This window comes from Nannospalax galili, unplaced genomic scaffold, assembly GCF_000622305.1.
Source record: "Nannospalax galili isolate Female #2095 unplaced genomic scaffold, S.galili_v1.0 scaffold359, whole genome shotgun sequence".
Lineage (NCBI taxonomy): Eukaryota > Metazoa > Chordata > Mammalia > Rodentia > Spalacidae > Nannospalax > Nannospalax galili.
In genome coordinates, this window is record NW_008347042.1 from 2,468,397 (window position 1) to 2,495,719 (window position 27,323).

A 27,323-nucleotide genomic window follows, 5' to 3' on the forward strand; every position below is an offset into this window, starting at 1 on the left:
TGTGTGTGTGTGTGTGTGTGTGTGTGTGTAGTGCGTACCCACAGAGGCCAGAATAAGGATCCCCTGGAGTGAGAATTGCAGGTGGTCATCATCACTCATCATGGATGCTGGGAACCCAACTCCTATCTTCTGGAAGAGCTGCACACACTTGTAACCCTGGGCCATCTCTCCAGTTCCTGTACTGATCTATGACAAAAACTGAGGCACCTTCACCAGCCAATTCAATTATCTATGAAACCCACAGAGGCCAGAATAAGGATCCCCTGGAGTGAGAATTGCAGGTGGTCATCATCACTCATCATGGATGCTGGGAACCCAACTCCTATCTTCTGGAAGAGCTGCACACACTTGTAACCCTGGGCCATCTCTCCAGTTCCTGTACTGATCTATGACAAAAACTGAGGCACCTTCACCAGCCAATTCAATTATCTATGAAATAGTCATGCTTTCATTTGTATAAATTTACCATCTTTGAGACATACATTTTAGAAAAATAAGATGACTGAATTATAGTTCAATGAATCTCCCCTAATAATAACTTCTTCAAAACACATTTTACTATACATTTGCTGAAAAACTACATAGAATCTATGTAATCTATCTTGACCTAAAAAGCAGAGGGATCAGACTGAATAAATAAGAGACAGGAGCAGAAGCAGGGAAATCAGTGAGGTGACAACGGCAGGCCAGGAAGACACTTTGATGGGAATGATGTCAGCATAGCAGTACGAAAATGATGAGTGCCTTAGAACTGAAATAATCACAACAATAATGATAGCAGTTTTACACTGAATTTTCATTCTTTGTCATGTTTTGAATGTGTAGAAGTCAAATTTTTACTTGGCTAACCTTGATTGGATCCTTAAATCCAAATTTAAGTTTCACAATTGACATTTTCTGGTCAATAAAAGCCAAATCTAAGTTAAAAACAAAACACACAAGAACATCCAGACTACAGGTGTGGGAGTTACAGTTTAGGGGGTTCGGAGTTCAGTGTGGAAGGGGATGGGATCCTGGAGGCGGATGGTGGTGAAGACTGTATGTAAATAACTTTAACACTGTTGAAATGCACTCTTGAAAATGATCATAAGGCAAATTTTATGCTATAAATATGTTCCAAATAAATCCAGAAATGCACCTGATGATTACATGATCTATCAGATGACCTTGCAGGGGCAAAACTGATCTCCGACTATGAAGTACCAGAAGCCGCAAAGCCCTGTAGCTGCAGAGGGTGGCGGAGCACTCTGAGCAGGCCTGCCCCTGCACCTCTGTAAAGACCCCTGGGAAGTAGTTTCAGTGTTGGGATGGTAAAGAGCAGGAAAACACTTTCTGACTGCAGTGATTTCAGGACAGATTGCTAGTTGCTATTTTTTTTTCAATTTTATTATTTTTATGTGTATGAGTGCATGTATGTAAGTGCACCTGTGCAGTGCGGTGCCCACAGATGTCAGGAGGCAGCACTGGATCCCCTGGAACTGGAGTTACAGATGGTTGTCAGTTGCCGTTTGGGTGCTGGGATTTGAACCCAGGTCCTCTGCAAGAGCAGTCAGTGCTTTCAATGGCTGAGCCATCTCTCCAGACCCTAGTTGCTCATTTTCTTCACCTTCTTTCTACTGCTTCAACACAAAGACCTCTTTAATATCCACAAAGCTACTTCAAAGAACACTATTTACAAACTGTAACTACAGCAAGTAATTTGTGAACAAAGTAAAAGTTGGGAAATATCCAACAAAGATAACATTTAGAAAACTTCCATTAATAATCAAACACTGACAATATGCCAGTCCATCACGCCGCCTCTACAGGCATAAACAATAGCACTGATGTAGGAGGAGCTGCTTCTCTGCATCTTCCATGGGGCGGGGGGCGGAATGGTGGACTGTGAACACCTCCTCATTGGATTATTAAGAAGTTAGCTTAAGGAGAACAAGGCGCATTCCTGTTTTGCCTCAATGGAAAATTCTGGCGGGGCCATGAAAGGACAGCTGAAGTGAAGTTTCTTTCTACATAAACATCAGTATCTCAAGGCTTGATTGATTAGTGAAAGTAAGAATTTGATCAACTTATTGTTACTGCTTCAGAGTCCAAAGAAAGGTCAAAATGAGCCACAAATATTCTAGTACTCTTTCTAGCAAACTCTTGCGATAAGTTAAAAACAACCCAACAAGATATTGAATTATGTTGACAATAGTATTTCAGACTTGCAGTAATGAAAAACAAACTAAAACCTCAGAAAGATATTAGTAGCAGTTACGTGCATAAGGGAAACAGGCAAATTTTAAATATTTCATCATTTAAAAAGTTTTCTCTAATGAAGGTATAAAGGATAAGTCAAACCTGTTTTAAAATGTGAAGAGATAACTTTGGAGAGCCTATTTTACGTTCCTTGTGTGTGGTTTTAATCCACCATACGTTTAGATATTTTATTTTTGTTGTCCATCACTCTATATCCTGGTAACACATTGAAATGCCTCTTTTCCACTAGACCCTGTTACGATTCCCTGTGTGGTGTTTCCTGCTGTTCCCAGTACACATTACTATGAGATAATTTGTTGTTCCAAAGGAAATGATCACGTACTACAAAGCTCCCCAGGAGGTCTGCTTATTACTAGGACGCTTTTGAAGTTCCCTCAATTATGGAGGAGAAAGATAGTAATACTCTCACCAATTAGTAACGAACTATGGACAGGAAAACATTTTACAAGGATACAGGAAAGAAGGACATGTATTGGTTTGATTTTTAATATGGACTTCTCCAACACTGTGTCCTTTAACAGTTAAATAGGCTGAAATGAATAACCACTGAACAGCATGTAGGGAAGCTATAGGGTAAAAACCAGGGAGGAAGCAGAGAACACTGGAAGCTCAGAGCAGTGTACAGCCTCTGGACAAGAGAAGACAGTAAAGACCAATACAACATTTCAGGAAGGTATTTTCTGTGGCTGAAAATCATAATCACAAACACTAAACCAAGTCACAAGCCCACCCTAAAAGCCAGTGTAATGCATATTTTGGTACATGTATGATGTATGAAAACCAGTGTTTCTTGGAAAATGCCTTTGTAGTGAATTGGGATCAAATCTAAGTCACAAAAGTTGGAACTGCCTGTTGCCAATGTGCAGTCTATGCTGCTGTATGTCTGTCCCTTCAATTGTGCATACAGGTCCAGGCTCACATCAATGAAGCCTTGTCTTCATGTGTTAGAGAAGGACTGAATGGAAAAAGAATGAGGGGAAAGAAAGGGTAGGTGTGACTGTGTATGACTTCACTTTAATAATTACCACGATGACAGATGAGATGGGAAGGCTTTACTAATTCATCATAATTTGTGCAGAGCTCTCAGAAAGAGAAAACAATAGAATGATTTTGAAACCGTCACAGTACAAGTGCATACATGGATGATGTCGGAAAGCATCTGAGAAGTGGAGAAGAGATTTGTGTGAGGCATCAGGAGTTATGAGGCCACAGAACAGAATATTAGAGAACAGACACTGTACACTAGGGCATTTTTTTGAAACCACTTTCACTCCAAAGAGATGCAAGAATTTTGTGGATGAGTCAGCCTGGAAATAATAGGAAAGCAAGTCTGTGATGTTTATAGGAGCAAAGGAGCAACGGTTTAATAATACCCCAGAGGAAATTATCTAGCAAAAAAGCAAATGCTACTGCATTTGTTTGATAACATCCATTAGTGAACACCGTCTGGCAGAAACCAGCAGCAGCCATGAATACACCTTCATGTTAAAACCAGGATGAAAAAAAAAATTCATGAGCTATTCAGATAGTGCATATGTGTAACTAGTACAGGATCAAACACTAATTAACTATAATCTATGTTTGTTAGTGCTTGATGTATTCTGTTATTTAAAGCAGGGTCGACAATAAAGAAATAAAAATAGATGGATAGGAAGGAGCTTGAAGAAGAATCAGTACTTGAATCCCTCCCCACCAAGGCTCAGGGACAATCAGGAAGAGGAGGTGGAATGATCTTAAGAGCCAGGGGTTGGGGAAGAAGATTGAGGCAAAACAGTGTGTTCTGGTAATGACAGGGTTGCTGTACTCATAAACTCAGTAGCTGTGGCTTCTAGAGAGAGAGCCAGTTTTCTTTAAGGGCATGGCCCCTGATAGGTCAACCATAGCACACTGGCTGGCTCCACACTCACGAGTATAAGGGCAGCACAAACTGGACTTGGTGGATTCTTAAAAAAAAAAAAAAAAAAAAGACAAAGAAAAGAGGATGTGAAATTGGGAGGGTTGGTTCTGGAGGAGTTAGGGGAGGAGTGAGGCTGAAATTGACTACAATACATTATATGCATGTATGAAATTCTCAAATAATTAATAAAATATTATATTAAAAAATCAATGTGTGGCTGGGTGTGGTGGCGCACGCCTTTAATCCTAGCACCAGGGAGGCAGAGGCAGGCAGACCTTTGTGAGTTCAAGGCCAGCCTGGTCTATATTGTGAGTTCCAGATCAGCTGGAGCTACAGAGAGACCCTGTCTCAAAAAGATAAAAACCAAACCAAACAAAGTGTGAATTCGGAAACAATCAGGTTAAAAAAAGGGGACCCTGAAGCTAAACGGAATGACTTGGGGTGAGAGCTATTACCCATAAATTTAAGGTTCCAAAAGTTTTGCTTTTTATGGTAAACAGCAAAATACTATTTTTTTGCTACTAATAGTTCCAAATAATCATACTATAAAAGGAGGTCTGTACTAATAAGAAATTCTGAATATTGTTAAAGCAATATAATTGGTCATAATTAGACATTGAAATCAGACACGTTTTCAACAGGCCAGGGAAAACTCAACTCTGATGCAACCACCCCCCTGGCTGCTATGCAGTTTCTAGTCATTCCGCGGAGTAACATATTTAGTCATGATAAAACTTTAGATGAATAAATTATTTTATACAGTATGGATTGAAGAATTAATGAAATGGTATATATGAGTTTTTTTTTTTTTTTAAAGACCCTGTTTCAAAAAGACCAAAAAAAAAAACAAAAAAAAACCCAGCTCTTGCTAATTACATGTGTGATGTTATCTGGTAGTGTCAGGAAAAAAAAAATGGATATTTAATTTTATGTCAGCAGTACCCTTATGAGGCTTGGAATCCTAGTAACAGAGTATGGAGAAATGCTTGGTTTGCTTAAAAAATGCTGCATATTGGAAAGCTGTGACTGAAGAGGCATCTTATAGCTTACATGTTACCACTCTTTCCCAGGCTTTCTGGAAGACATTGTATACATACTGTGTGATGTCTAGAAAGAACGTACTTATGGGCAGGTAAGATGGATCAGCAGGTAAAGGTGATCACTGTCAAACCTGATGACCTGAGTTCAATCCCAGGATCTATGTGGACAGAACTGACTCCTACAAGCATAAGCTGTCCTCTGACCTCCACATGCATGCTGTGGCATGTGTCCTCCAACCCACCACACAAAATATGTAAATAAGTGTTTATTTTTTAAGAATATTCTTAGAGTAAGTGTGTTCATACACAGAAAACGGGGACCCTATGTGTGGTTCTATCTTAGAGACAGTCAGGCATCTATAAAGCTTAGAAATGTGAATCACATCTGCATGCTGGAGCTGGGGTCTCTGGGCAGGTGATCATTTCTCTTGCCCATTTCCCTAATGATCAACTTGCCTGTGAGCATTCACAGAAAGATTCCTTGAGCGTTGCTGAATTCTACTTGAGTAGTCAGTCTTTTTGGGTCACTTCTTTGTCTTCTTGCGATTATTAAGCAAATACCCTAAAGGTACGTTTTATCCCACTTGTATTTCTAATAAACAGTTCTTAAATTTGCAGTGTTTTAGGAACCAATGGATTGTTTGATGTCTTTGTAGTATGCTTTTTCTATGTAATGTGACTATTGCACTCTTTTTCCATTAGTAAAATCCAAGGGTAATGGAATCTGCCTTTGGCTCCCTACTTACTCCTGGTGTATTCTGATTGCTGAGTACTTCCAGTCTATTTTTTAATGTATACTGTTTTAATTAAAATAGCATCTGTAAAAGCAAGAAATGATTCTGAGTTTTATGGAGAAATTCAAGGAACTGCCTGATGCAGCTGCATGCTTTCTATCTGGTCAGGTTATGGTTCATAGCAGAAACTGTCCTTTCATGCAAGGGGGATCAAAAAGAGGTCTACTTTCATGTGATAACATGTTTTCAAGGCCCAAGGTCACAGGGAAAGAAGGCATGTATTGCTCATTTGCACTGCTGGCACAGAAACGGAGCTGAGCCAAGGGGCCTCAGCCCCTCCACACATGAGTGGCAGCCTAGCTACTTACCGGCAGGGCAGGATCCTGACCACGTCATTGGGCTTGTACCCTTCAATGCAAACTGCACAGTTGTCAAAATCGGACTCTGTTTCCTGCAACAGAAGCAGCACAGAGGAGTCTACTTTAGTTCTGTTCTTGAGTAAACACAGCCATAAACCAAAGGAGACCTTGCCTGGAGCCAGCCTTTCAACAGTCTCAGTGCCAATTTTCTTAATCAATAATTCACTAACTGGCTTGTTTCCATTCCTTCCAACCTTCACTTCTTGTTTCCACTGCAAGAGCCTTTGTGAGGGAAACCACTTTCTCATGCTGGTCCTAACATGCTGTATATTACCATTAATGTGAAATATCAAAATCCTGAGAAGAGGAATATTGATTTATAATCTATCCAGGCCTCTGGAATTTAAAGCATAAAATAAATCTAAATAAAAATGGTGTATCTATTTTTTTCTGTAAGTATACCTCTTTTAGTATCTTATAATCTAGTATGTAATAGTGTTGGCACTTTTATTCTCTGATCGAGGAGGGAAAGATATGACCACAATGTCACCTTTAAATTTTGTTATCTGTGTGTGTGTGTGTGTGTGTGTCTGCGCGCACGCATGAACTCTATGGTTTCTGTGTACATATGTGTTTTTGTGTGGAAATATGTAGCACATATTTGTGAAGGGCAGAAGTTGACACTGAAAGTCTTCTAGATTTTTTTCTCCACCTCATTTTTTGAGATAGAGTCTTTCACTGAACCTGGAACTCACTGATTTGGCTAGACTGGGACTAAATATCATGTATACATTTATACCGTAAACTTATGTGCCAAACAGAACTCAGCATGCTGTCCTTGTCAGGATTCCTGGAAAAACTTTCACAGGTCATAATATTAATAATAAAGATTTTGGTTATTATTAATAATAACCAAATTATTATTTGGTTATCATAATAATTATAATTATTATATTATTAAAATATTTGGTTTGTGAATCACTGGAATAAGGTAAGCAAATGTTTGACTGCTGAACTTACGTTTCTTGTTTTGCATTGGGTACTAGAAAGCTTAAACTTAAGAACCCTTTTGTTACATAATTGAACTCCCACCTTTGTGTACTAATTTCATCCTGGCTGTCGATTTTCTTGAATAGATTTTAATAAGTATATTTATTATACACAATAATGAGTTTATGACATTTTTATGCATGTATGTCACACACTTTTTATTTTTCATTGAATTTTTGTGATTGTCATACAATATAGTTTGATAGTATTTAGATCCCCTCCCCTATCTGCACCTCCCCTCATTGCTCCCACCCCCAATCTGTCTCTCAGCTGATGAATGGATAATGTAAATGTAGTACATTTAGACAATAGAGCTCTACTTGGTGGTAAAGAAAAATAGAATCATGAAATTTTCAGGTAAATGGATGGAGCTAGAAACTGTTACACTAAGTGAAGTAACACAGACTCTGAACAACAAGCAGCCTATGTTCTCTCTCATTTGTGGATCTTAGCACCAAATACCTAGATACAACTGTACCTTTCACCCCTCATCAAAGAAGTTTCTTTTTGCAGTACCTCACAGACATTTATTCTCTGTATTTGACCAGAATTCCAGAACTGGTTGAATACAGAGAATAAATGTCTGTGAGATGTTTAACCCTAAGTGTCACATAGTCAATGCAACCTCTACACATAGGATGAATGAATCTCTCACCTCTTACATACTTCTATTTTACTTGTCTGCCACTAACCTCTCCTATTCCTTCCTACCGGTCCATGTCTCCCAAACAGTGCTCTCTTCTGCTTCTAAGATTTTTTTCGTACAGCCTAGATTCTGTATATTTGAGAAAACTTGGTACAATTGTCTTTCTGTGCTTTGCTGATTTTATTTAACATGATGACCTTTAGTTCCATCCATCTTCCTGAAGATGGCGTAATTATGTCTTAATGCCCAAATAACACTCCATTGTGTATATATGGAAGATTTTCTTTATCTAGTCATTTGGTGTTGTTGATGGACACATAAGCTGCCCGTATAGCTTGACTCTTGCTGCACAGTTACTTATAAATTTTTATATTTCTAGACAGTGACTGCATGTAGTTTATAATCACTTAATCTTTAATAAAAACAATGTGGGTATCAGATGCATATAGGACAGCTTTTTAACATCTATTTCTCCTTCCTAGTCTTCTCTCTTCTACTCTGGATGTCAGAAAAAACAGGAGTTTCTTGGAAAGCTCATCACCCAAAACAAGAGACTCTTACCTTGTCACCCTTCCTAATAGTCCTGATTTGGAGCTTGCTGATGGCTTTCTTTGCTGCATCTCCCAATCGGCGCTGAAAAACCAAAAGCTGCTTGTTAATGATAAAGATGTAGAATTCCTGTCTTCATTTCTTATGACATTTAATAAACTAGGGCAATTATCTCTAAAATCATGCACACATGGCATGAATGTTAAGGATGATAGGTAGGAGAGATGGAGCCTGGGGTGTCTGTACAGACTGACCCTAGAAGTCAAAGTCTATGAAAGGAGCTTGGTTGGAGACAATTCCTTGTTCTTAGTGTTAGGTGCACATGACACAGTGTAAGCATATTACACAGAAACTTACTGTCCTAGAGGGTTACTTCAGCACAAGCTGTGTCCATGCAGATTAGCAACTAGCAAAAAACCAAGTCTGTACTAACTTGGCAGTGTAGCTGCTCAGTTTGTGCTAATTTGATGTGGTTGGAACAAATGTCTCTTTCTTGCAGTCAGTTCTCACTGCTGCATATTCCTTTCTATTTGCTCATACAGACCAGACTGAGGCTTGGCTGTGCACTGCTGCATACTACTCCATCACGTTCTCACGTTCTCCCTTATGTATATGTTTGAGTATGCACACATATAAAAAGGGGAGATAGCTCAGTGAGTTAAGTGCTTGCCATGGAAGCATGAGGATCTGAGTCCTGATTCCCAGAACCCACAGAAAAACTGGGGTGGCAGGTCCGGTCTGTAATCTGAGTGCTAGGAACTAGAGACAGTGGGTCCCTGAGCCTCTGACCAGTCAGTCCAGATAATCAGCAAACTCCAGTTTCAGTGAACAGACCTTACTTCAAAAAATAAAGTGAAAATCGAAAGAGAAAGACAACTGACATAGACCTCTGACTTCCACACACATGTGCACATGTGTGTTCACCTTCATACATTCACCACATACACACAATATATGTATATATGAAAAGAACACATTTATCCAACATACACACAATACATTGAATATGGAATTCAGGTTAGCAAACAATTACAAATCACATGCCTGGTGAACGATCACTACTTATGTCAAGAAAGTCTATATCATGCCCCATTTTTTGGATAGAGAAAATTGCTATCTTAATGAACCCTGAAATGAGAAGGCAGCAGGGAGGGGGCTGGTCAGGAGTTAAATTTTAATCTGTTAAATAAGAAAAGGATTTCTGTGTGCGCTTGCAAGTTTTCCACATGTTTTTTCTTCACCCTCAGCATGTGTATTTCTGGCCCATAATATACAGTATTTGCATCAGTGATGCATGTTGGGAGGATTAAAATCAATAGGGAATTGGTTTTGCTCTGTTTGGAATTTAAAATTCCCACTCAATCCTCTTCATGTTTTTTCTGTGTTAAAATTTAAATTTTTCTCTGTGGTTCTGGAGATTGAATCTAGGATCTCATGCATGCTGGACAAGAGTTCCACTGCTGAACTATGTCCACAATACCCTTCTCCTAAAAATACTGAATATATTACTGAACATTTAAAATGCCTGAGGCACCCTGCTAAAATACTTACATAATATTTCCTTTACCCTTAGCACAACACCATGAGAAAGGAAGTATTCTTCAGAAAGAACTGCAACTTACAGAGCTTAGGGACATTGTACAATATAACACAGCAAATTGGCAGCCACACAAATATCAAGCAACTAGCCAATCAATCTGCTGGCCATACAAAAGAATCTGTTAAGAACTTATGAATTTCCTTCATAGCACTGAAGCAGAAAAAGAGCTATTCTTATTATTTTCTCACTGATATTTTGTCCTTTACTTCAGAAATAATATTAACATTGTAAAATTTTAGTTTCATTTTTTTAAATTGAGACAGGGTTTCACATATCCCAGAGTGGCCCCCAGTTCACTATGTAGTTAAGGATGATCTTGGATTTTATTTATTTATTTATTTATTTATTTATTTATTTATTTATTTATAGACAGGGTATCCTTGTAAGCCCCATGTGGCCTGGAACTTCCTATATAGGCCAGACTGGCCCTGATCTCACAGTGATTCACCTGGCAGAGGCTTCCAAGTGCTGGGATTAAAGGTGTGCACTACCATGCCTGGCAACCTGGGACTTCTGATCTTCCTGTTGGATGACTGGCATGTGTATCATGCCTGCTTTGTGCAGTGCTGGGGATCAAACCCAGGCCTTTGTAAATGCTAGGCAAATACTTACACAACTGAACTACATTGCCAGTCCAATACTGGCACTTTAAACAGAAGTGTATGCTTTGGTTGTTTCCTAAAAGAAGTTGTATATATCTGAGACTTATGAAAAAGTCCATGAATAAAAGGGAAAGTTAGGAAAACCTGTAATGATAACTACTAAGGGGAGGAAGAAAAGGGAGAGGGATCGTAAAGAACTGAGGAGAGACAAGCAGGACCAGTCTTTCCTCTGTCTTCTTTGTCATCCTTTATTATTGGCTCAAGCCACTTCTTAAGAAGCCTCACCTGGATATCTTCCAGCAAGATTCCTCTAATCTACACCCATTAATGCCTTTTACCTTTAGAGTACTGTGCCATTGTAGTCTGATAAAAAAAAAAGGTTTACTGTTATTTTATGTGTTTTAAGTGTTTTGCCTGCATGTATGTTAGTGCACTACATACCTGCATTGTCTACAGAGGGCAGAAAAGAGCATCATGTCTCCTGGAACTGGAGGTACAGATGGTTGCCAGCTGCCATGTGGGTGCTGCGAATCAAAACAGGTCCTCTATAAGAGCCAGTGCTCTTAACCTCTGAGCCATCTTGCCAAGCCCAGATATTTGATTTTATGACCAAACTCTGTTACACTTTATTCAAGTAAGCTCCTTGAAAGTGGATCTGTGTTTATTTTTGTATCCAGCATGCAGAATAAAGCTGTCTTCATTAACTGGCATTCAACCACTTAACATACACGTACATGCACACACACACACACACACACAATCACACATAAATTTTGTCTTTTTGTGTTTTGAGACAAGGTCTTACTCTGCAGCCCAGTTGGTATTGAACTCATGATCTACTCAGTTTCATGACTGTTATGATTGGAGGCATGTTCCACCAAGCCCAGCCAATACACATTTTCAATCATGTTTTCTATACAAAATACATTTCTGGATTTTAGAAAAATGAAACTGAAAATAAATAAAAAATTCCTGTCCACTGTATCTTTTCATCTAGAAAATATCCCATAAAAGATGAGTGAATAAAATATTCAACCAATAGATTTTTAAATCAGGGAAGTATCCTGAAAAGTTTAGTTAATGGTGAAATTTACAAATAAATCATAATGATACACATGATAAGGCAGCAAGGTTGAGTTCCCTGACTGGTGGCTTCTTTGACTAGTGGCTATCTTCTGCTGAAGAAGAATGGGAAAGCATTGAGGGAAGGTTTTAGTTCTCAGAAGCAATTGCAAGCCTGCAGAATATTTAGAATAAGAGATATGAACCTCAGATGAACAAATATTGGTCATGTTTCTTTTTTTTTAATTTTTAAATTTTTATTTTTTATTGATTTTTTTGTGTATTTCATACAGAACATCTGTATGATTGATTGTCCCAATCAATCATCTTTATACCCCCACCCCAAATGGCACCCTCCCATAGCCTCCCCCTCCCACTGGAGCCCATATACCCTGTCATTCCTGTTACTGCCCACTGTGTTGTTAGTGCCCCCAGCTGCTCCCTGGTGCAAGTCCATCGACTCCATCTAGTCAGCCTATCTAGAGTCCCTTGTTTTAGGAAGATCAGCTCTTCTTCATCTAGCAGCAATCGGTTGCCAACATTCCTTTAGATAAGATTGGGGTCTGCTGTTTATTTTCCAAGTTCTATGCTGGGTTACTGTCTGTCTGAGTTTGTGTGGGACTTGTATATGCTGATACCTATGGCACAGAATCATATAAGCCGGTTCCCAAGAGCATGTAGGACTCTGTTTCCATATGGTCATGCCCATCCTTCCTGGCTCTTACAATCTCTCTGCTCCCTCTTCTGCGATGGTCCCTGAGCCTTGGGTGGATGAAGTTTAATAAAGGGGTCCTGTCCAAGGACCATTATTCAGCAGACTCTTGATCTCTACACTTTGGCCATTTGTGACCTTTTGTGTTCCTGGCCCTCTGCTGCATGAGGAGCTTCATTATTGAGAACTGATTCCTTGGTGTCCTCTTCTTTATCCCTGTTCTATGTTCATCTTGCTTTTTAAGAGTTCAGAAAACTTTGCAATTATGCTTAATTGGTATCCTATAATGTTTGTGTTTAATTCGCTCACTTAAATTACTTTTGTTTCCAAAGAACGAGCAGAGTAATTAGGTGGAAAATAATATTTTTAAACAAAAGCCATAAATTATACTTAAATGCATCAAAGTATTTTAAAAAGCAGGTAAACTAGAAGTAATCTTCCTCTTTCCTTCCTTCCCTTGCTCATTCCCGTCCTCCCTCTCTCCCTCCCTCTCCTTTTTCTCTTATTCCCGTTTGGTTTTATTGAGTCAGGGTCTCCTTATGGAGCCCAGGTTGGCCAAGAATTCCTAATCACCCTCCATCAGCCTCCTGAGAACTGAGTTTACAGGCACATCCCCATGTGCTACCACATCTGACTGGAAATGTCTCCAAAATCATATTTCAATTAGAACATTTTTTACCAAATGAAATATGTCCTTCTTAAATATGGGCAAGTAAAGTTAATTCAAAAATGACTTTAAATTTTAGCTATGTATTTACCTTTACTTCTGTCTATATCTACAGAAAAAAGGATAGCTTTCTTTTTTTGGTGGTCCTGGAGTTTGACCCCAGAGTCTTGTGCATATTAGGCAAGCATACCATCATTGAACTATATCCCAACTGAAGTTTGAAAAACATTCCTCTCTTCTAAAGGAAAGGTTCTTGCTGCATCCTTTAAAAGGAAATTGCAAGCTGCATTTCTAGAAAAAAAATAGTGAAGTTCATTCAGAAAATGCAAAAAGCTGATCTTAAGGTATCTGGGATTATGACTAACAGGATAGTTAATGCTTAGGGAATTAGAAAGACAAGTTCTGTTACTGGCATTTGTGTGAATGACTTCAGCCCAGGGACATAAAAGTGGTTTAGTGAAGGGTAAAGTCACTTAGGAGATCAGCTTCCTAAATTGCCAGAATTAACAGATTGAGAGGCAGTAAAAGAGAAAAAAAAAAAAAAAAAGATGCTGGCATCATGAAGTCTAGGAGGCCTTCCTTCCCAGAAGTCCTGAAAACTGTATGGCAGGAACTTAGGAATTACTTTTGCAAAAACTATCTAGTCTTCACTCAGGCCTGTGGATGCCTAGTGAATAACTCACAGCAGGATAAACACTTGCTACCTCTGTCTTCATTTTGTGTCTGGCCCCATTACATCTTAAAATTTTGGATCAGATTCCTGCTTGACTCTGCCCATAGGTACCTTAATCATTTAAGAAGTATTCATCTAAAGCTGTAGCTTTAAGCACAAAGGTACTAAGATAAGGTGACTAAGATTTGGGGCTGGAAAGATAACTCAGTGATTGCTAATCAAGCATAAGGATCTGCATTTGGATCCTTAATACCCATGTAAAAAGCTGGGTATGGTGGTGCACATGTCTAATTCTAGTTGGGGACAAGCATATCTTGGGGGCTCACTGGCTAGCCAGCCTAGCTTAAATGGGAAACTTTAGGCTCAATGAGAAAACCCATATCAAGAAATAAGGTGGAGAGCAGTAGAGGAGGACACACATCAGCCTCTGGTCTACACACACACTTACACAGGTGAGTGCACACACAGTACACACAACCACACACACACACACACACACACACACACACACACACACACGAGCAACTAAGATTTGCAGGGGCATCATGATAGCTTGTCAACTGTTAGGCTTTCTAACATCCTGTCCCATAGTGTGGGATTGCAGCCTGGCAGGTTCTAGTCATTGCCCTAATCTGACTAAGAACACTAAGTCTTGAACAACGGGCTTGCTCTCCTAAGCAGGAGAACTCGTCTCATAGTGGGAAGTGAATTGCCTCTTGAGTGATGATGACTTTAATTTTCCCAGAGAAACAGTCCTAAGGTAATGATAAAGCAGACCACTGTTTGCCCAAGATTGGGTGACTAAGCATGTGTCTTGCCCCTTCTTTGTCTAACCTTAGAGCATGTGTCAATACTCTTGAAGACAGGACTAAGAATGCTTGATCCCCCTTGTCTTTCCAATCTACCTATGTTGAATGAACTCCTTTTCTGCCCTTCACTGTTAGCTTTGTTTGTTTTTGGGTGAGTGGCTAGACCTGATTTGTTGAATTCACCTGAAGTCATCTGGGTGAATGGCTGGATCTGATTTGTTGAATCCACCTGAAGTCATGTTCCTTATAACCTTGGCCTGGTAGCAAAGGTAGGAACATTATTTCATTTCATAATCTGAAAAAAAAAGCTATCCTAGATTCATTTCCCTTTCCTTGCATTTTCTTGAACCAAGGTCATTCCACACACATACATCTCTTTTGAGGAGGAGAAGGGCACCATTTTGGTAGAGACTCATGAAAGTCATGACAGCCTGTCCCGGCAGCATCTCAGAGACACAGGAGACTCAACTTCTGACATATGCCATGTACCATACAGTGACTATGGGGCCAGGCAGCACTAATTGATCTTTTTCTGTAAGAGTTCTTGAATAATAGAATAAGGGGAAAAGCACCATAAAATTTTTAAAAAATGCTACATCCATTTGCATGTAGTCAAATATATATGTATATGGAAATATAAATCTGTATTTGTTTTGTATGCACTTGTACATGTGTATGCTTGTGAATATGCATGTGGGTGCACGTACGTGCTGCATGCATAGGTATTGTGTAAGGTACATATGCACATAGGTGTGCATGTGTGAGGAGGCCAGAGAATGATCCTCAAGTGTCATCTACCATATTTTTTGATGCTCTCTCATGGGTCTGGAGCCTTAAGGGGAGGCAAGACTGACTGGCCAAATAGCCTCCAGGATCTGACTGTTTCTAACTCCCCAGAGCTGGGATTACAAACATGAACCACCATGTTGGGCTTTTCTTTTCTTTTTTTTTTAAATGGGGATTCTGGAGCTTGAACTCAGGTCTTCATACCTGCAAGGCAAGCGCTTTACAGACTGCTCTTTCCTCAGTTTTTGTATTTCTTTTCACGTGACATGAAAATCACATGGAGAAAAAAATTATCCTACTCTCCATATTTTAAAAAACGTACAACTTTCAACCAATGTTTTATATTTCCAAAGTGCAAATTAAAGAAATTACAACAGCCTCTTGAGTGCTAGTATGACAGGCTCCTATCACTTTGTGTATTAAAAGTTTTTTTTTATTTATTTATTTATTTAATGTGTATGAATGCTTTGTCTGCATGTATGTAAGTGCACCCACATTGTTCAATGCCCATGCAGGCCAGGAGAGGGTGTCAGGTCTGCTGGAACTGGAGTTACAGATGGTTGTTAGCCACCATATGGGTGCTGGGAAACAAACCTGGGTCTTCTTCAAGAGCAGCCAGTGCTCTTAACTGCTGAGCCGTCTCTCCAGCCCCATCATTTCTTTTTTCAGTGTTAGAGATGGAACCTGGGGTTTCTTGCATGCTGTACAATTGAGACGTAATCTCAGCCCCCAAAACATCAACATTCTTAATGAAATGGCCCTGTTATAGTTTGGATATGAGTGTTCCCACAAAGGTTAATGTGTAGAAGGCTTGGTCCCCAGCTAGTGACACCATTTACAGATGATCATGAGGATGCTGACTTCATCAATGGATTCATTGATGAGTTCATAGCTGAATGGACTAGGTAGATCATTTCTTTTTTCATTATTTAGATGATACTTTATTATTTTTTGTAATCAAACCTATGAAGTTAAGACCTTATGTATTTGATAATATGATACCCTTTTACAAATGAAAAAAAAGTAATTTTATGTTTCTGGACCAATATGGTTTCTAATTTTTGTTTAATGTATTCAACATGATAACCTTGGTATAGGGTAGATTCTCTCTCTCTCTCTCTCTCTCTCTCTCTCTCTCTCTCTCTCCTGTCATTTCCTGGTTGTTGTGAGATACTATATGCTCCTGCCACCACAATGTCTGACTTGTGACAGGTCCACAGCTATGGAGCAAGCTGACCATGAACAGGAAGCCTATGAAATCATGAATCAAAATAGCTTTTGTCTTAGATGTTTTATCACAACAATGAATCAATAAAAAGGGACTGTTAGAAGCCCCAATAAAGATTTTGTTGCTTTGGTAGTTGATTTCTCCTGTCTTTGATTGTGTTTGTTCTGTTTGATTTTAGTTGTGGTGCTCCTGAAGACTGAGTCCAGGGCATCACGTGCTAAGCGGCTGCTCGCCCACTGAGGTATATCCTTAGCTCTGTCTTTAGGTTTTTAACTGTACTAAGTACAGAGGGGGAAGGAAAATGATAGGCTGTTGTTAGTCCCAGTTTTTCCTAGAGCCTGAAATAGAGGATGTTCACATGGGGACTTGAAGTCTACCAAGAAATGGAATTTTTCCTTTGTGATTCTCAGTTAAAGTTATGGTAATGGAAGATTTAGGGAGCAGCTCAGGTAGACTGAGGAAGAACAGGGGATGTGTTTCAGCCTTTTCTTTCAGGGGTAAATCCCACCTCATTTCCTTGCTGGTGCTTTTAGGGAGGTTTTCTAACCTTTGTAATTCCAAATCATGCCTTTTACTAAAAATTGTCAGGAGTGGGGCACCTTGGTAATGAGATTTATTCATCACTTTGATCTAAACAGATACAAGAAAACATTTACCAAGGTTACTTTTATTTTTTGACATTAGTGAAGATAAATTGCCTATGAAAAATACAGAGCTATATATTAAAAGAAAAAGTGCTATAAATGTCCACAAAGACATTAAATGATGACATAGCCCCATCTCACTCACATAAATTAGTGATCCTCCAGATATCTAGGAAACTGGGGAAAATAAGTCATCTTCTTCATCTTCTTTGAATGTTGTGAAGGTGATAACATCAAAACAAGACAAAATGGCAGGGGCACAAGGTCATCAAAACAGTGCTGCTGCTGACTCAGATCTCTCAAAGTACAGGGCTTTGGTATGCTGAGTTATTTGAACTAAAGGAGACCTGGACACCTCAGAAGCAGCCTAAGAATTAAGGTTTCCCATCAGAATTTTCCTGTCACCCCAAAGGGAGTCATAGAAACCTTAATTCTTTTTCTCCAAGGTGAGCTGTAAGAACTAGAATCCTGCCTGCCAGAGCAAACCATGAAACCTACAACCTACACTTTCTCTCCTCTACCTTGAAGGTCCCCATTTCTGAGAAGTCTTGCGGAATGCTGCATAGAAAAATCCAAGAAGAATCTGAACAGACTGACCTTGCTGTCCCGTAGCCAGTCTACCACCAGTAGATCACATTCTTTACCCAACCACAGTTTTGTATGGCTCTCCATTCTTCACTGACCCTAAGAGTAAAGGTGGACAGTTTTCCCTGGATCTTTTGTCTTCATTTTTCAAGGCTCCCAAGCCATATGTAACTTTGATGGAGTCTATTTGTTATGCTATTGTTAACTTTTTGTGTGTATTACTGGTGTGTTGGTCATGACCCATGTGATGGGCAATGAAAGGCACTGGCTCTCCTCTCCATCTCTGTAGCACATCAAAAGTGAGTATGTGTTCCCTCCATCTCATTTGGTTGGATCACTGTGCTACATTTTCTCCCTTTTCCCCCTAAGAACTCTATTTTCTATGTGTGGTGCTTATCATCATCACTATAAACAAGTGAAAAAAAAAACCCAAAAAACTAAGCTTTTTTATCTTCTAGGTGAACCTGCAAAGTAAGTCATCCCAGTCATCTGGAACCACATGTGGTCATAGGTGAATCAGACATTTTCCTCCTGTGTTCTTTTACATAGTAATGATCCTCTCTGCCTCGGGTGAAAGACAGAAATGGTCACAGAAGCCAGTCCAATGGCTTTTTATGATGTAGATAGACTATTTTGATAGCTGTGATAAACTCACAGAGCAATGACTTATATAGCTCTGTGGATGCACAATGTGAAATAAAACTATGAGAGTTAATTTGTTTGTGAGAGGTGATGTAGAAGAGATCACAATGCTAGTTACCTCATTCAATACTGCTTTGTGGAAAGGTTCACTTTTGCCTTTCATGTCCCCTGAGGGCTTGGCATTCTTTTTAATAGAGCAGTTTCAGGGACAATACGAATTCTTATTCTTTAGGAGATAGACACTTCTCTGCCTAGACTTTCTTTTGGTGGCTGATACTCAGAAACTTGTTCCTCTTTCATTGGAAGTTCAGTTTTTTAGATTCCATTACTTCTCTTATTCCAACATAGCTTACACACCAATATCAACAAAAAGAAATCAAATGGAATGAACTGTACATATGCACTTCATAGTAAAAAAATGCTCCCAGGGTGGGAAAATCCTTCCAGAAAAGTTGCTTGACTATCATAACCAGGCTTTACATAAAACAAAACAATACAGGTCTGGTTTCCTTGAATCAACCTCAAGGTTGATTTAGTTCAGGAAACTAAAAAAAAATCGTTTAGGTTATCTACTCTGCTCATATTTGAAATAGTTCTCATGTGTAGTAAATTGTGAGGTTTCTAGGACATGTCCCAAGTTCTCATGTCTGAGATGACAGTGAGACAAATCCCAGAGCATTTTAAGCACACAGGCTCATGTGCTCTGGCCATGACAGGGATTCTGCTTTCTGGGTGTGACAGTTAATCTCAACTGTCAACTTGATATATTCTAGAATCACTTGGGAGACAGGTTCTGGGAATGTGTCTGTGGGGGATTGTCTTGATTACACTAGTTGAGGCAGGAAGACTCACTCACTGTGGTTGGCTCCATTCCCTGGGCAGGGATCCTGGGCTGTATAAAATGGAAAAGGTGAGCTGAGCACAGACTTTCATCACTATCTGCCTCCTGACTATGGATACAATTGACCAGCCACTTCAAGCTCTGTTTCCTTGACTTCCCTGCCATCGTAGACTGTACTCTCAGATCGTGGTCCAGAATAAACCCTATCTTTCTTAAGTTTATTTTGTCAGGGTATTTTATCACAGCAACTAGAAATGTAATGAAGACACTGGGTGTGCTATGCTGCAGGGTCTTCAAAAGCACAACAGAAAGTCTTCAGGCAGAAGTGCCCCATGTGGGGAATGAGGGGCAATTGCCACCTTGGCCTTTTGGCAGGGAATGGAAAGTTATCCATCAAGCATGGTACTTAGAATCAAGGAACTGTTATGAACTTGTTTCACCTCCAAATTCAAGAAGAGATCACTAGATGGTAGGCAATGCCTTGAATGGATAGCATCCTCTTGAATGGGTAGCATCCTCCTGAATAGGTAGCATCCTCTGAGAAGGCTCCTGAGATACCAACTGACCTTGAGTCTCAAATTCCAAATATCAGTGCTGAATGGCAATGGCATCTTCATTTTACTGCTAGGACTTTGGTAAGGTTAAGTTTCTTTTGTACCTCAAGGCTATTTAAGAAGTTTCTTAGTCTGGAGGAAGCCATTTTTGACTTCAAATCAGCATCATGAAAACCAACCCTGAAAAAAATAAGTTAATATTTCCTTCTTCCAAATTCATTACTTCAAAGATCTTTTTAAATCTTGATTCTGGAATCAGACAGCATTCTCAAATACATGAATAGAATTGTAGTCAGATGACATCTGCCTCCTAAGTTTTAGGACTGGCCTTGTCATTGGAGTATGAGATCTCAGGCTGACCTAGAGGGTGTCCAGGCTGTGCAGTATAGAAGTCCACACTGATGGCATCAGTGTGATGTTTCCTGAAAGTACTCATGAACATCTCCAGGGTTTGTGATGAGAGACAGAAAGACCTTCATGGTATTTAAAAGACACTGTTACATTGTTAAATGAACAGAAGAGTGTTTTCCCTAATCATGATCTTAATCCTTTGAGGCAAAGGAGTTTGTAGCTTCACCTTCTCTAACCCTCTTGGAGCCTGTGCTAGTGCCCTGCTTTTATTTATTTGTTTTGTGTGGTGCTGACAGTTGAATTCAGGCCTTTATGTAAGCAGAAAAGTGCTCTGTCATTGAGCTGTATATCAAGCCTGTGTCCTGCTCCTTTAACAGGTGGAAATGTGATAGAAAAAGTCTTCACCTATGCATCACGTTTAAGTGGTCTTAGCTCCTGAAACTTCATCCTTGACAGATGTGATAGAAAAGGCTTCACTTATGCGTCATTCTTGAGTCTGGTCCTGGCTTGCTTTGACTTGTTTGACTATGGCCCCTATCTTCATGAGTCATGTCTAGTTCATAACTCCCAAGCTCCTCTTCATTGACTACTTTGGCTTGTTCTTTTGCTTCCTCATCCTGCCCAGCCTAGAGACTAGACTGACCTCAGTCTCATAGAAATCCACCTGCCTCTGCCTCCTGAGTGCTGGAACTAAAAGCATATGCCATCATGCTTGGTTAAACACCTCATGTTTAAGTGGTCTTAGCTCCTGAAACTTCAACCTTGACAGTATTCTAGACATCACCTAGCTGCCTTGGGGTGACACATTTATGAATGATTATGACACAAAGTATTCTGGGCTTGAACAGAGAAGAGAGTCACTGAGCTGGAAAGTGTTACTAGCGAATTGACTCCCTAAAGGTCTTAAACAGACTCATAGTCCAACCCATTTGAGATACTTCACTGGTATCTTGGTTAAGTATCACAGCATCAGAAATGGGGAGCAAGCGTCCATCCAACACCTGGAGTTCTGTGCAAAGAGCTCGAAACTAGACTCAGGCACACACAGTTCATTTGACAGACCAAGGTCTTCAAGGAGACTGGATGCAAGAAAAGTTGATGGGTCTATACTAAAGATAGCTCCAATAGCAAGTCAGGTGGCCACAGAGTAGATACCCATGAACAGTGGATCCATCGGGTGCAGGCTGTGCTGGTCTCTGCAACCAGCCTCCATGTTTCATTCCCTCAGTGTACCCACATGGATTGGGACAATGGTTTTAAAGCAAGCACATTTCAATAGTGACAAGAACTTGGAAGAAAATAAAACAAATACAGCAAATTTTATAATCCAGGGAGAAGTACTGGGGAGAATAAATATGAGACTAAGTCATATTTGTGTATCCCAAGCTCCCTTAGACATCTTCTCATGAGCACCCGCGTTGTACATGAGACCTATGTCTCCTGATGATTTAAAAAAATATATTCTTTTATTTGTGTGTATGAGTATCTCTCTGTGTGTACGCCATTGAGTGCAAGTGCCTTGGAGGCCAGAAGATGGTGTGGGATTCCCTGGAGCTAGAATTACGGATAGTGTGGGCTGCCTGATGTGGGTGCTGGAATCCCAATTCTGTTTCTCTGTAAGAACAGGGAGAACACTTAACCACAGAAACATCTCTCCAGCCCATGTCCTGAAGATTTAAATAGTATCCACATACCAATGTTTCCCATGTTCCTATATCCATCTCTGACTTTTCTCCTGAGCTCCAGCCTTGTATTGAAAGACCTACTGGGTAGTCCCACTTCAATATCTATTAAACTTCTATATTTAATATAGCCAAACTGAAGTTATTAACTCCTAAGTCCCTCTGGATCTCTTCTGTCTCTCCCACTTCAGTAGATGCTAGAGGCTGATCTAATTGCATCCTTGATTCATCTGCTCCTCTCAAACATATGGCAACCATATGACTTCTCAATTAAACTGGCTTGAGAGTAAACCATACTCTTGAGAGTAACTGAAGAGTTAATTATAGGTTGTGTTATATATAATAAGAAATAAACACTTGTTCTTTATCCTCGTTCCTGGTTAGAGCCTCTAAATCTTTGTGATTTACTGCTTGGAGTGGTACAGGCGAAAGGAGTCTTGTTATTCAAAGCAAGTCCCTTTAGGCTGGCAAGATGGCTTAAAGGGCACTTTCCATGCAAGACTGACAAGCTGAGTTCAACCCCTGGAACCTACATAAAGGTGGGAAGAAAGAACCAACTCCAAAAAATTGTCCTCTGATCTCAACATGCGTGTCTCCCTATACACATCACACACACAATAGTACATAAAGTTTAAAAAGCCTATTTCTTTTTTAAAAATATTTTTATTATTTTAGAATCTTAAAGCCTCTTAAAGGCTTCTAGATAGGGGGAGAAAACAAATTTATCCATCATTTTAGAACAATAGCGGGTTGTCTCCCTTAGCTACAGGTGGACACTACAGTACTAGAGACCAAGATTTGAAGTCTTACATCTGAGCAGCACTTTCTGCTTAGAAACAAAATCATCAATGAGAAATGATTGTATAAATAACATTTTATATGGACTTAAGCCTAATAATGTCTGGGAAGTGTAAGCCCTTGAACTATTAAAGAAATATACTGATTGCTTTAATCTTTGGTTATACATTCCTTTTGGGTGTTTAAGATGATACAGTTGGCCCACCTAGGCTTCTAGATGGGGGTAAAAAACAAATTTATCCATCATTTTAGAACAATAGCTGGTTGTCTCCCTTAGCTACAGGTGGGCACTACGGTATTGCAGACCAAGATTTGAAGTCTTACATCTGAGCAGCACTTTCTGATTAGAAACAAAATCATCAATGAGAAATGATTGTCTAAATAACATTTTATATGGACTTAAGCCTAATGTCTGGGAAGTGTAATCCCTTGAACTCTTAAAGAACTATACTGATCACTTTAATCTTTGGTTATACTTTCCATTTGCATGTTTAAGACGATACAGCTATCAAAGTGCCTGTAAACAAATCCTGAGTCCATCACTCTAGAGTCCAGCATTGGCAGACAAAAGAAAAATGAGGAGGAACCCAATAGAGGGATGCTTTTGGACACTCTCATCAAGAAATCCCAATAGACTCTGATATGAATATTTTGAAATTTTTTGTGTTCTGACTTTTTTCTGGTTCCCTATCTAGAACTTGTAATGCTAATTACTCTTGTCTTTATTGCTCCTTCACATCCCCTATTCACCAGTCAAGGACTTATTTTCTCCCTACAGAGAAGAGTTATGCAATTTGGGAGTCTTTTAGACCCACTGAAGGGGTACCCCAATTGCCTCACCCTGCATCCCTGTTCAGCATGGAAGGTGCCAGAGCGGTCTGCGTCCTGATTTCCTATTGGCAATTTGGATAACCTCTTCAGAGGATGGTGTGATAAGAATAGGAGGTAGGAACTGGCTAGGCGGTTAGGGTGACAGTAGTGTAAGTGTTTTCATCAGGTCTCTTTCTCCCTCCTGCATGGTCTAGTACAACAGGTTTAAAGTAGGATATATTTTATATTCTGTATTTATTACACAGAAACTTAAAATATGTCCCTAATCTGACATTTTGGCTGCTTCATCTCACTGTAATCCAAACCCTTCACTGGTCACAGTAACCACTGACTTATGCTTCAGTGGTCTATTTTAATGTGTATTCCCAGTGATAGCTCTACAGTATGTGCTTTATGAAGGCCAAGCCCCTGTCTCTGTAACTAATGTGGAAATAACTTTATGTATATTTATAGACACGCAGGCACTTCTGGAAGTACACAAAGGGGAGTTTAAACTTTCTTCCTTTGGGAAAGACTGGGAGAGAAATGCTAAAGGGAGTTTGGGATGGAAAGAAGATTTACATGCACACCTTTCGTTTCTTTGTTATTAATATTTTTTGCTCTGTCCATATATTAAAACATAGGACTATACAGAATATTATTTTCCAAGAAAGTCAGATTTTTCTTCAGTGTAGTTTTTATATTTGTTTTTGTTTGAGACAGGACCTCACTGTGTTGTCTAGACTCACTTTGAAATTGCAATCCTCTCCCTTCAGCCTCCCAAATACTAAGGGTACAGGTGTGCATCACCATGCCTAGCTTGATATATTTATGTCTTCCTTTTTCTATAATTCTAGAGAAAAGATGGAAAATGATTCCATCTTGTTTCAAACTGTCTTTCATAAGAGCTAAAATTTCCCTTACTAGATTTAAATATATGGAAACTACATAAGCATTGAGCTATTCACATTTTAGGGGGAAATACTATTTTCCAAGAATTATTTTGACCATTAAAGGTGACTTAACTAACATCCTTGTAATAATGTCACACATTTCTTATCTGATACTCCCAGCATGCCTATGGAGTTGGCATGATGTTATTCTGACTTAACATGTAATGAAACCAGGGCCTGGATTGGGGAAGCAGCTCATGCAATGTCATACCACTAGCTATCATAAGGTTTGATCCACACCCATCTGACTCCCAAGCTAGTGCCTTTAACCACTGCCCTGCTTTAGAAAGCACTGCACATTAGCCAAACAACTCCACTTTCTGTTGTTGCCCTTATTCTTCATGTTACCATCTGAAAGACTATGCTGTGAACACCTAGCAAATCTCACTTCATGGAAACTGTATTACAATGACCTTCTCTGGGTATAGTGAGGCCTAAAAGGTGTCATAATCATGTAAGATTCTGGGACTGTCCTTTCCAACTGAACCACATGGAGACAAGCTGATACAACATGTGTATTCAAGTTCATAAGTTCAGTTCCTCTTCCAACACCTGCTGGGAGGATATTTCCAATTTGACATGAACTCCTTTGATAGTCTATATCAGGCTGTGATCCTATAAAGAACCCAAAAGTCACTCCTTCTGAAGGTCAATAATGCCTTAATAAAAATAAATGTTTTAGGTTAACCTGCTTTTTAAAGCTGCAGCTTGCACAGCTGTAACTTTCTGTTGAGCAAAGCAGAACATTGTGCATCAAAAGAAAGGTACTTTGTCCAAGATAAATTATGCATTCTTATTTAATCCAAAAAGGACTAAAATACATTGCTCATTTTTATCTGGAAACAGGGCTAACTTTTAACATGATCCCAAGTTATGGAGTGACCCTGATGATGACATCTTGTAATTCAAGAAAAGTTAATAAAATGCGAATAGAGTAAAAACTTAAACCCTGTGAGTTACTTTCACCCCCAATTTGCTTTTCACATGCAGACATGTAAGCCATATGTAACTGCAGAAAATGAAGTGATCGAAATGATTAACTAATTCAAGACTTAACTAATTCAAAGCTTAAAATTTCATCCTTGCCTTAAGTGCCAAATGGCTGCTTAGATTTACCATGGGCACAAAAATACATATTTCTACTTATGATTGTCTCAGTAGCTGGTGACTATCTTTTTAATAACTGATATATGAATATATACTTCATATGGACCCCATAGGAGCTAACTGAACACACTGGTTTAAATCCATGTTCACTGCCTTGTGTCTTACTGGTATTGTACTCATTAAGATTCCTGAATATTGGGGCTGGAGAGATCTCTTAGTGGTTAAGAGGACTGGCTGCTCTTGCCGAGGACCCAGGTTTGAGTTCCAGCACCCACACGGTGGCTAACAGCTATCTGTAATTCCAGGTCTTGGGGAATCTGATGCCCTCTTCTGACCTCCACTGGGCATTGCATAATATGGGTGCCCTTACACACATGCAGGCACTACACTCACACATATAAAATAAAAATAATAGATAAAAATTTAAAAAGAGTCCGATATTTAATGAGAGTGGCTGTACCGAGCTTGTCTGTCCTCATCCAGCAGTCAACATGACAGTTGTAATGGATACCATTCACTGGAAACTTATTAGTGATTAATGCCTCATTAAGTGGCTTTAAAAATAGCACTCAGTAATGCATTTAATCCTCAGTGAAACCATAATGGAAACAGAGTATTTCATTACAATTTAGTATAGAAAACTAACAAAGAAATTAGATAACTTTCTCACTTTTGTTAAGTGCTGGAACCTGACTACTATGTAGCCACAAAAATCATGCTTTTAAAGGTTATTTAATATAAACATGATTTTCAACATGTAACCAAAAACCCATACATATGTGTTTATATGTAAACTTATGTGTATGCGTTTATGTCTCATACACACACATACACACACACACACACACACACACACACAGAGAGAGAGAGAGAGAGAAAGAGAGAGATGCACATAAAATAAGAGTTTATTGAGTATAAATATGTAGGGGTAAAAATCCTTGAAAGGCCGTATACTAAACTGTTAGCAATTCAGTGTTTGTAATGGGTAATTTGCTCCTTTAGTGACTTTGTATGACCACCAAAATTTATTAAAATGAATATGTATCATTCTGAAAAATCAAATAAAAGCAATAATATTCTTTAAAATAGTATTTTTAAAAATCCATCTGGAAGGTTTAGAAGACTTAAACAGACCAATATCTAGAAATAAATACAAAAATAAAAAGATATTTTCTAAAACAATTCAGATCTCATTAACTTACAGAGATTCCTATTAATATTCTTAGAAGCTACAACCCAGTGCTGTTTCAAACTCCTTGCTTCCCAATAAAAACTTCTGCAACTATAGTTTGTGTGGCTGCTGTGTGCAAGAAGGGAATTTTGAATTTTATCTCATTATAATTAACTTAAATTTAAATATCCATATATGGCTAGTGACTACTATGTTGCACTGATATCAGAACTGTAGACCACAGAAAATGAAAAGTTTGTCAGTTTTCACACACACACACACACACACACACACACACACACACACACACACCAGAAAAATCATTACCTAAACATGATAAAAATACAAACAACAATTTCACATATGAAAACAAGGGTAAAAAGTGAAGAATAAAATATAAAATGCTGACAGATATATTCCAGGATGGGTTAGAGGACCAATATGTACTGAAATTCAGGATGGTTCCATGGTAGGAAATCTATTAATAGAATCTATTCCACTTAATAGATCAA

The 27,323-nt window shown here is 39.0% G+C and overlaps 1 protein-coding gene across 2 annotated transcripts in view; it reads right to left on the reverse strand.

Annotated features, from left to right (window-relative positions):
* The window catches only part of Rnf150 (ring finger protein 150), a 263,628-nt gene that overhangs the window by 75,514 nt on the left and 160,791 nt on the right, over positions 1-27,323 (reverse strand). For both annotated transcript variants that reach the window (XM_017800715.2, XM_029568494.1), the window contains exons 3-4: positions 8,547-8,618; positions 6,299-6,381 (exon numbers count right to left, since the gene is read on the reverse strand). In XM_017800715.2, the coding sequence (XP_017656204.1) occupies positions 6,299-6,381; positions 8,547-8,618 (155 nt within the window). The remainder of the gene's footprint in view (positions 1-6,298; positions 6,382-8,546; positions 8,619-27,323) is intronic.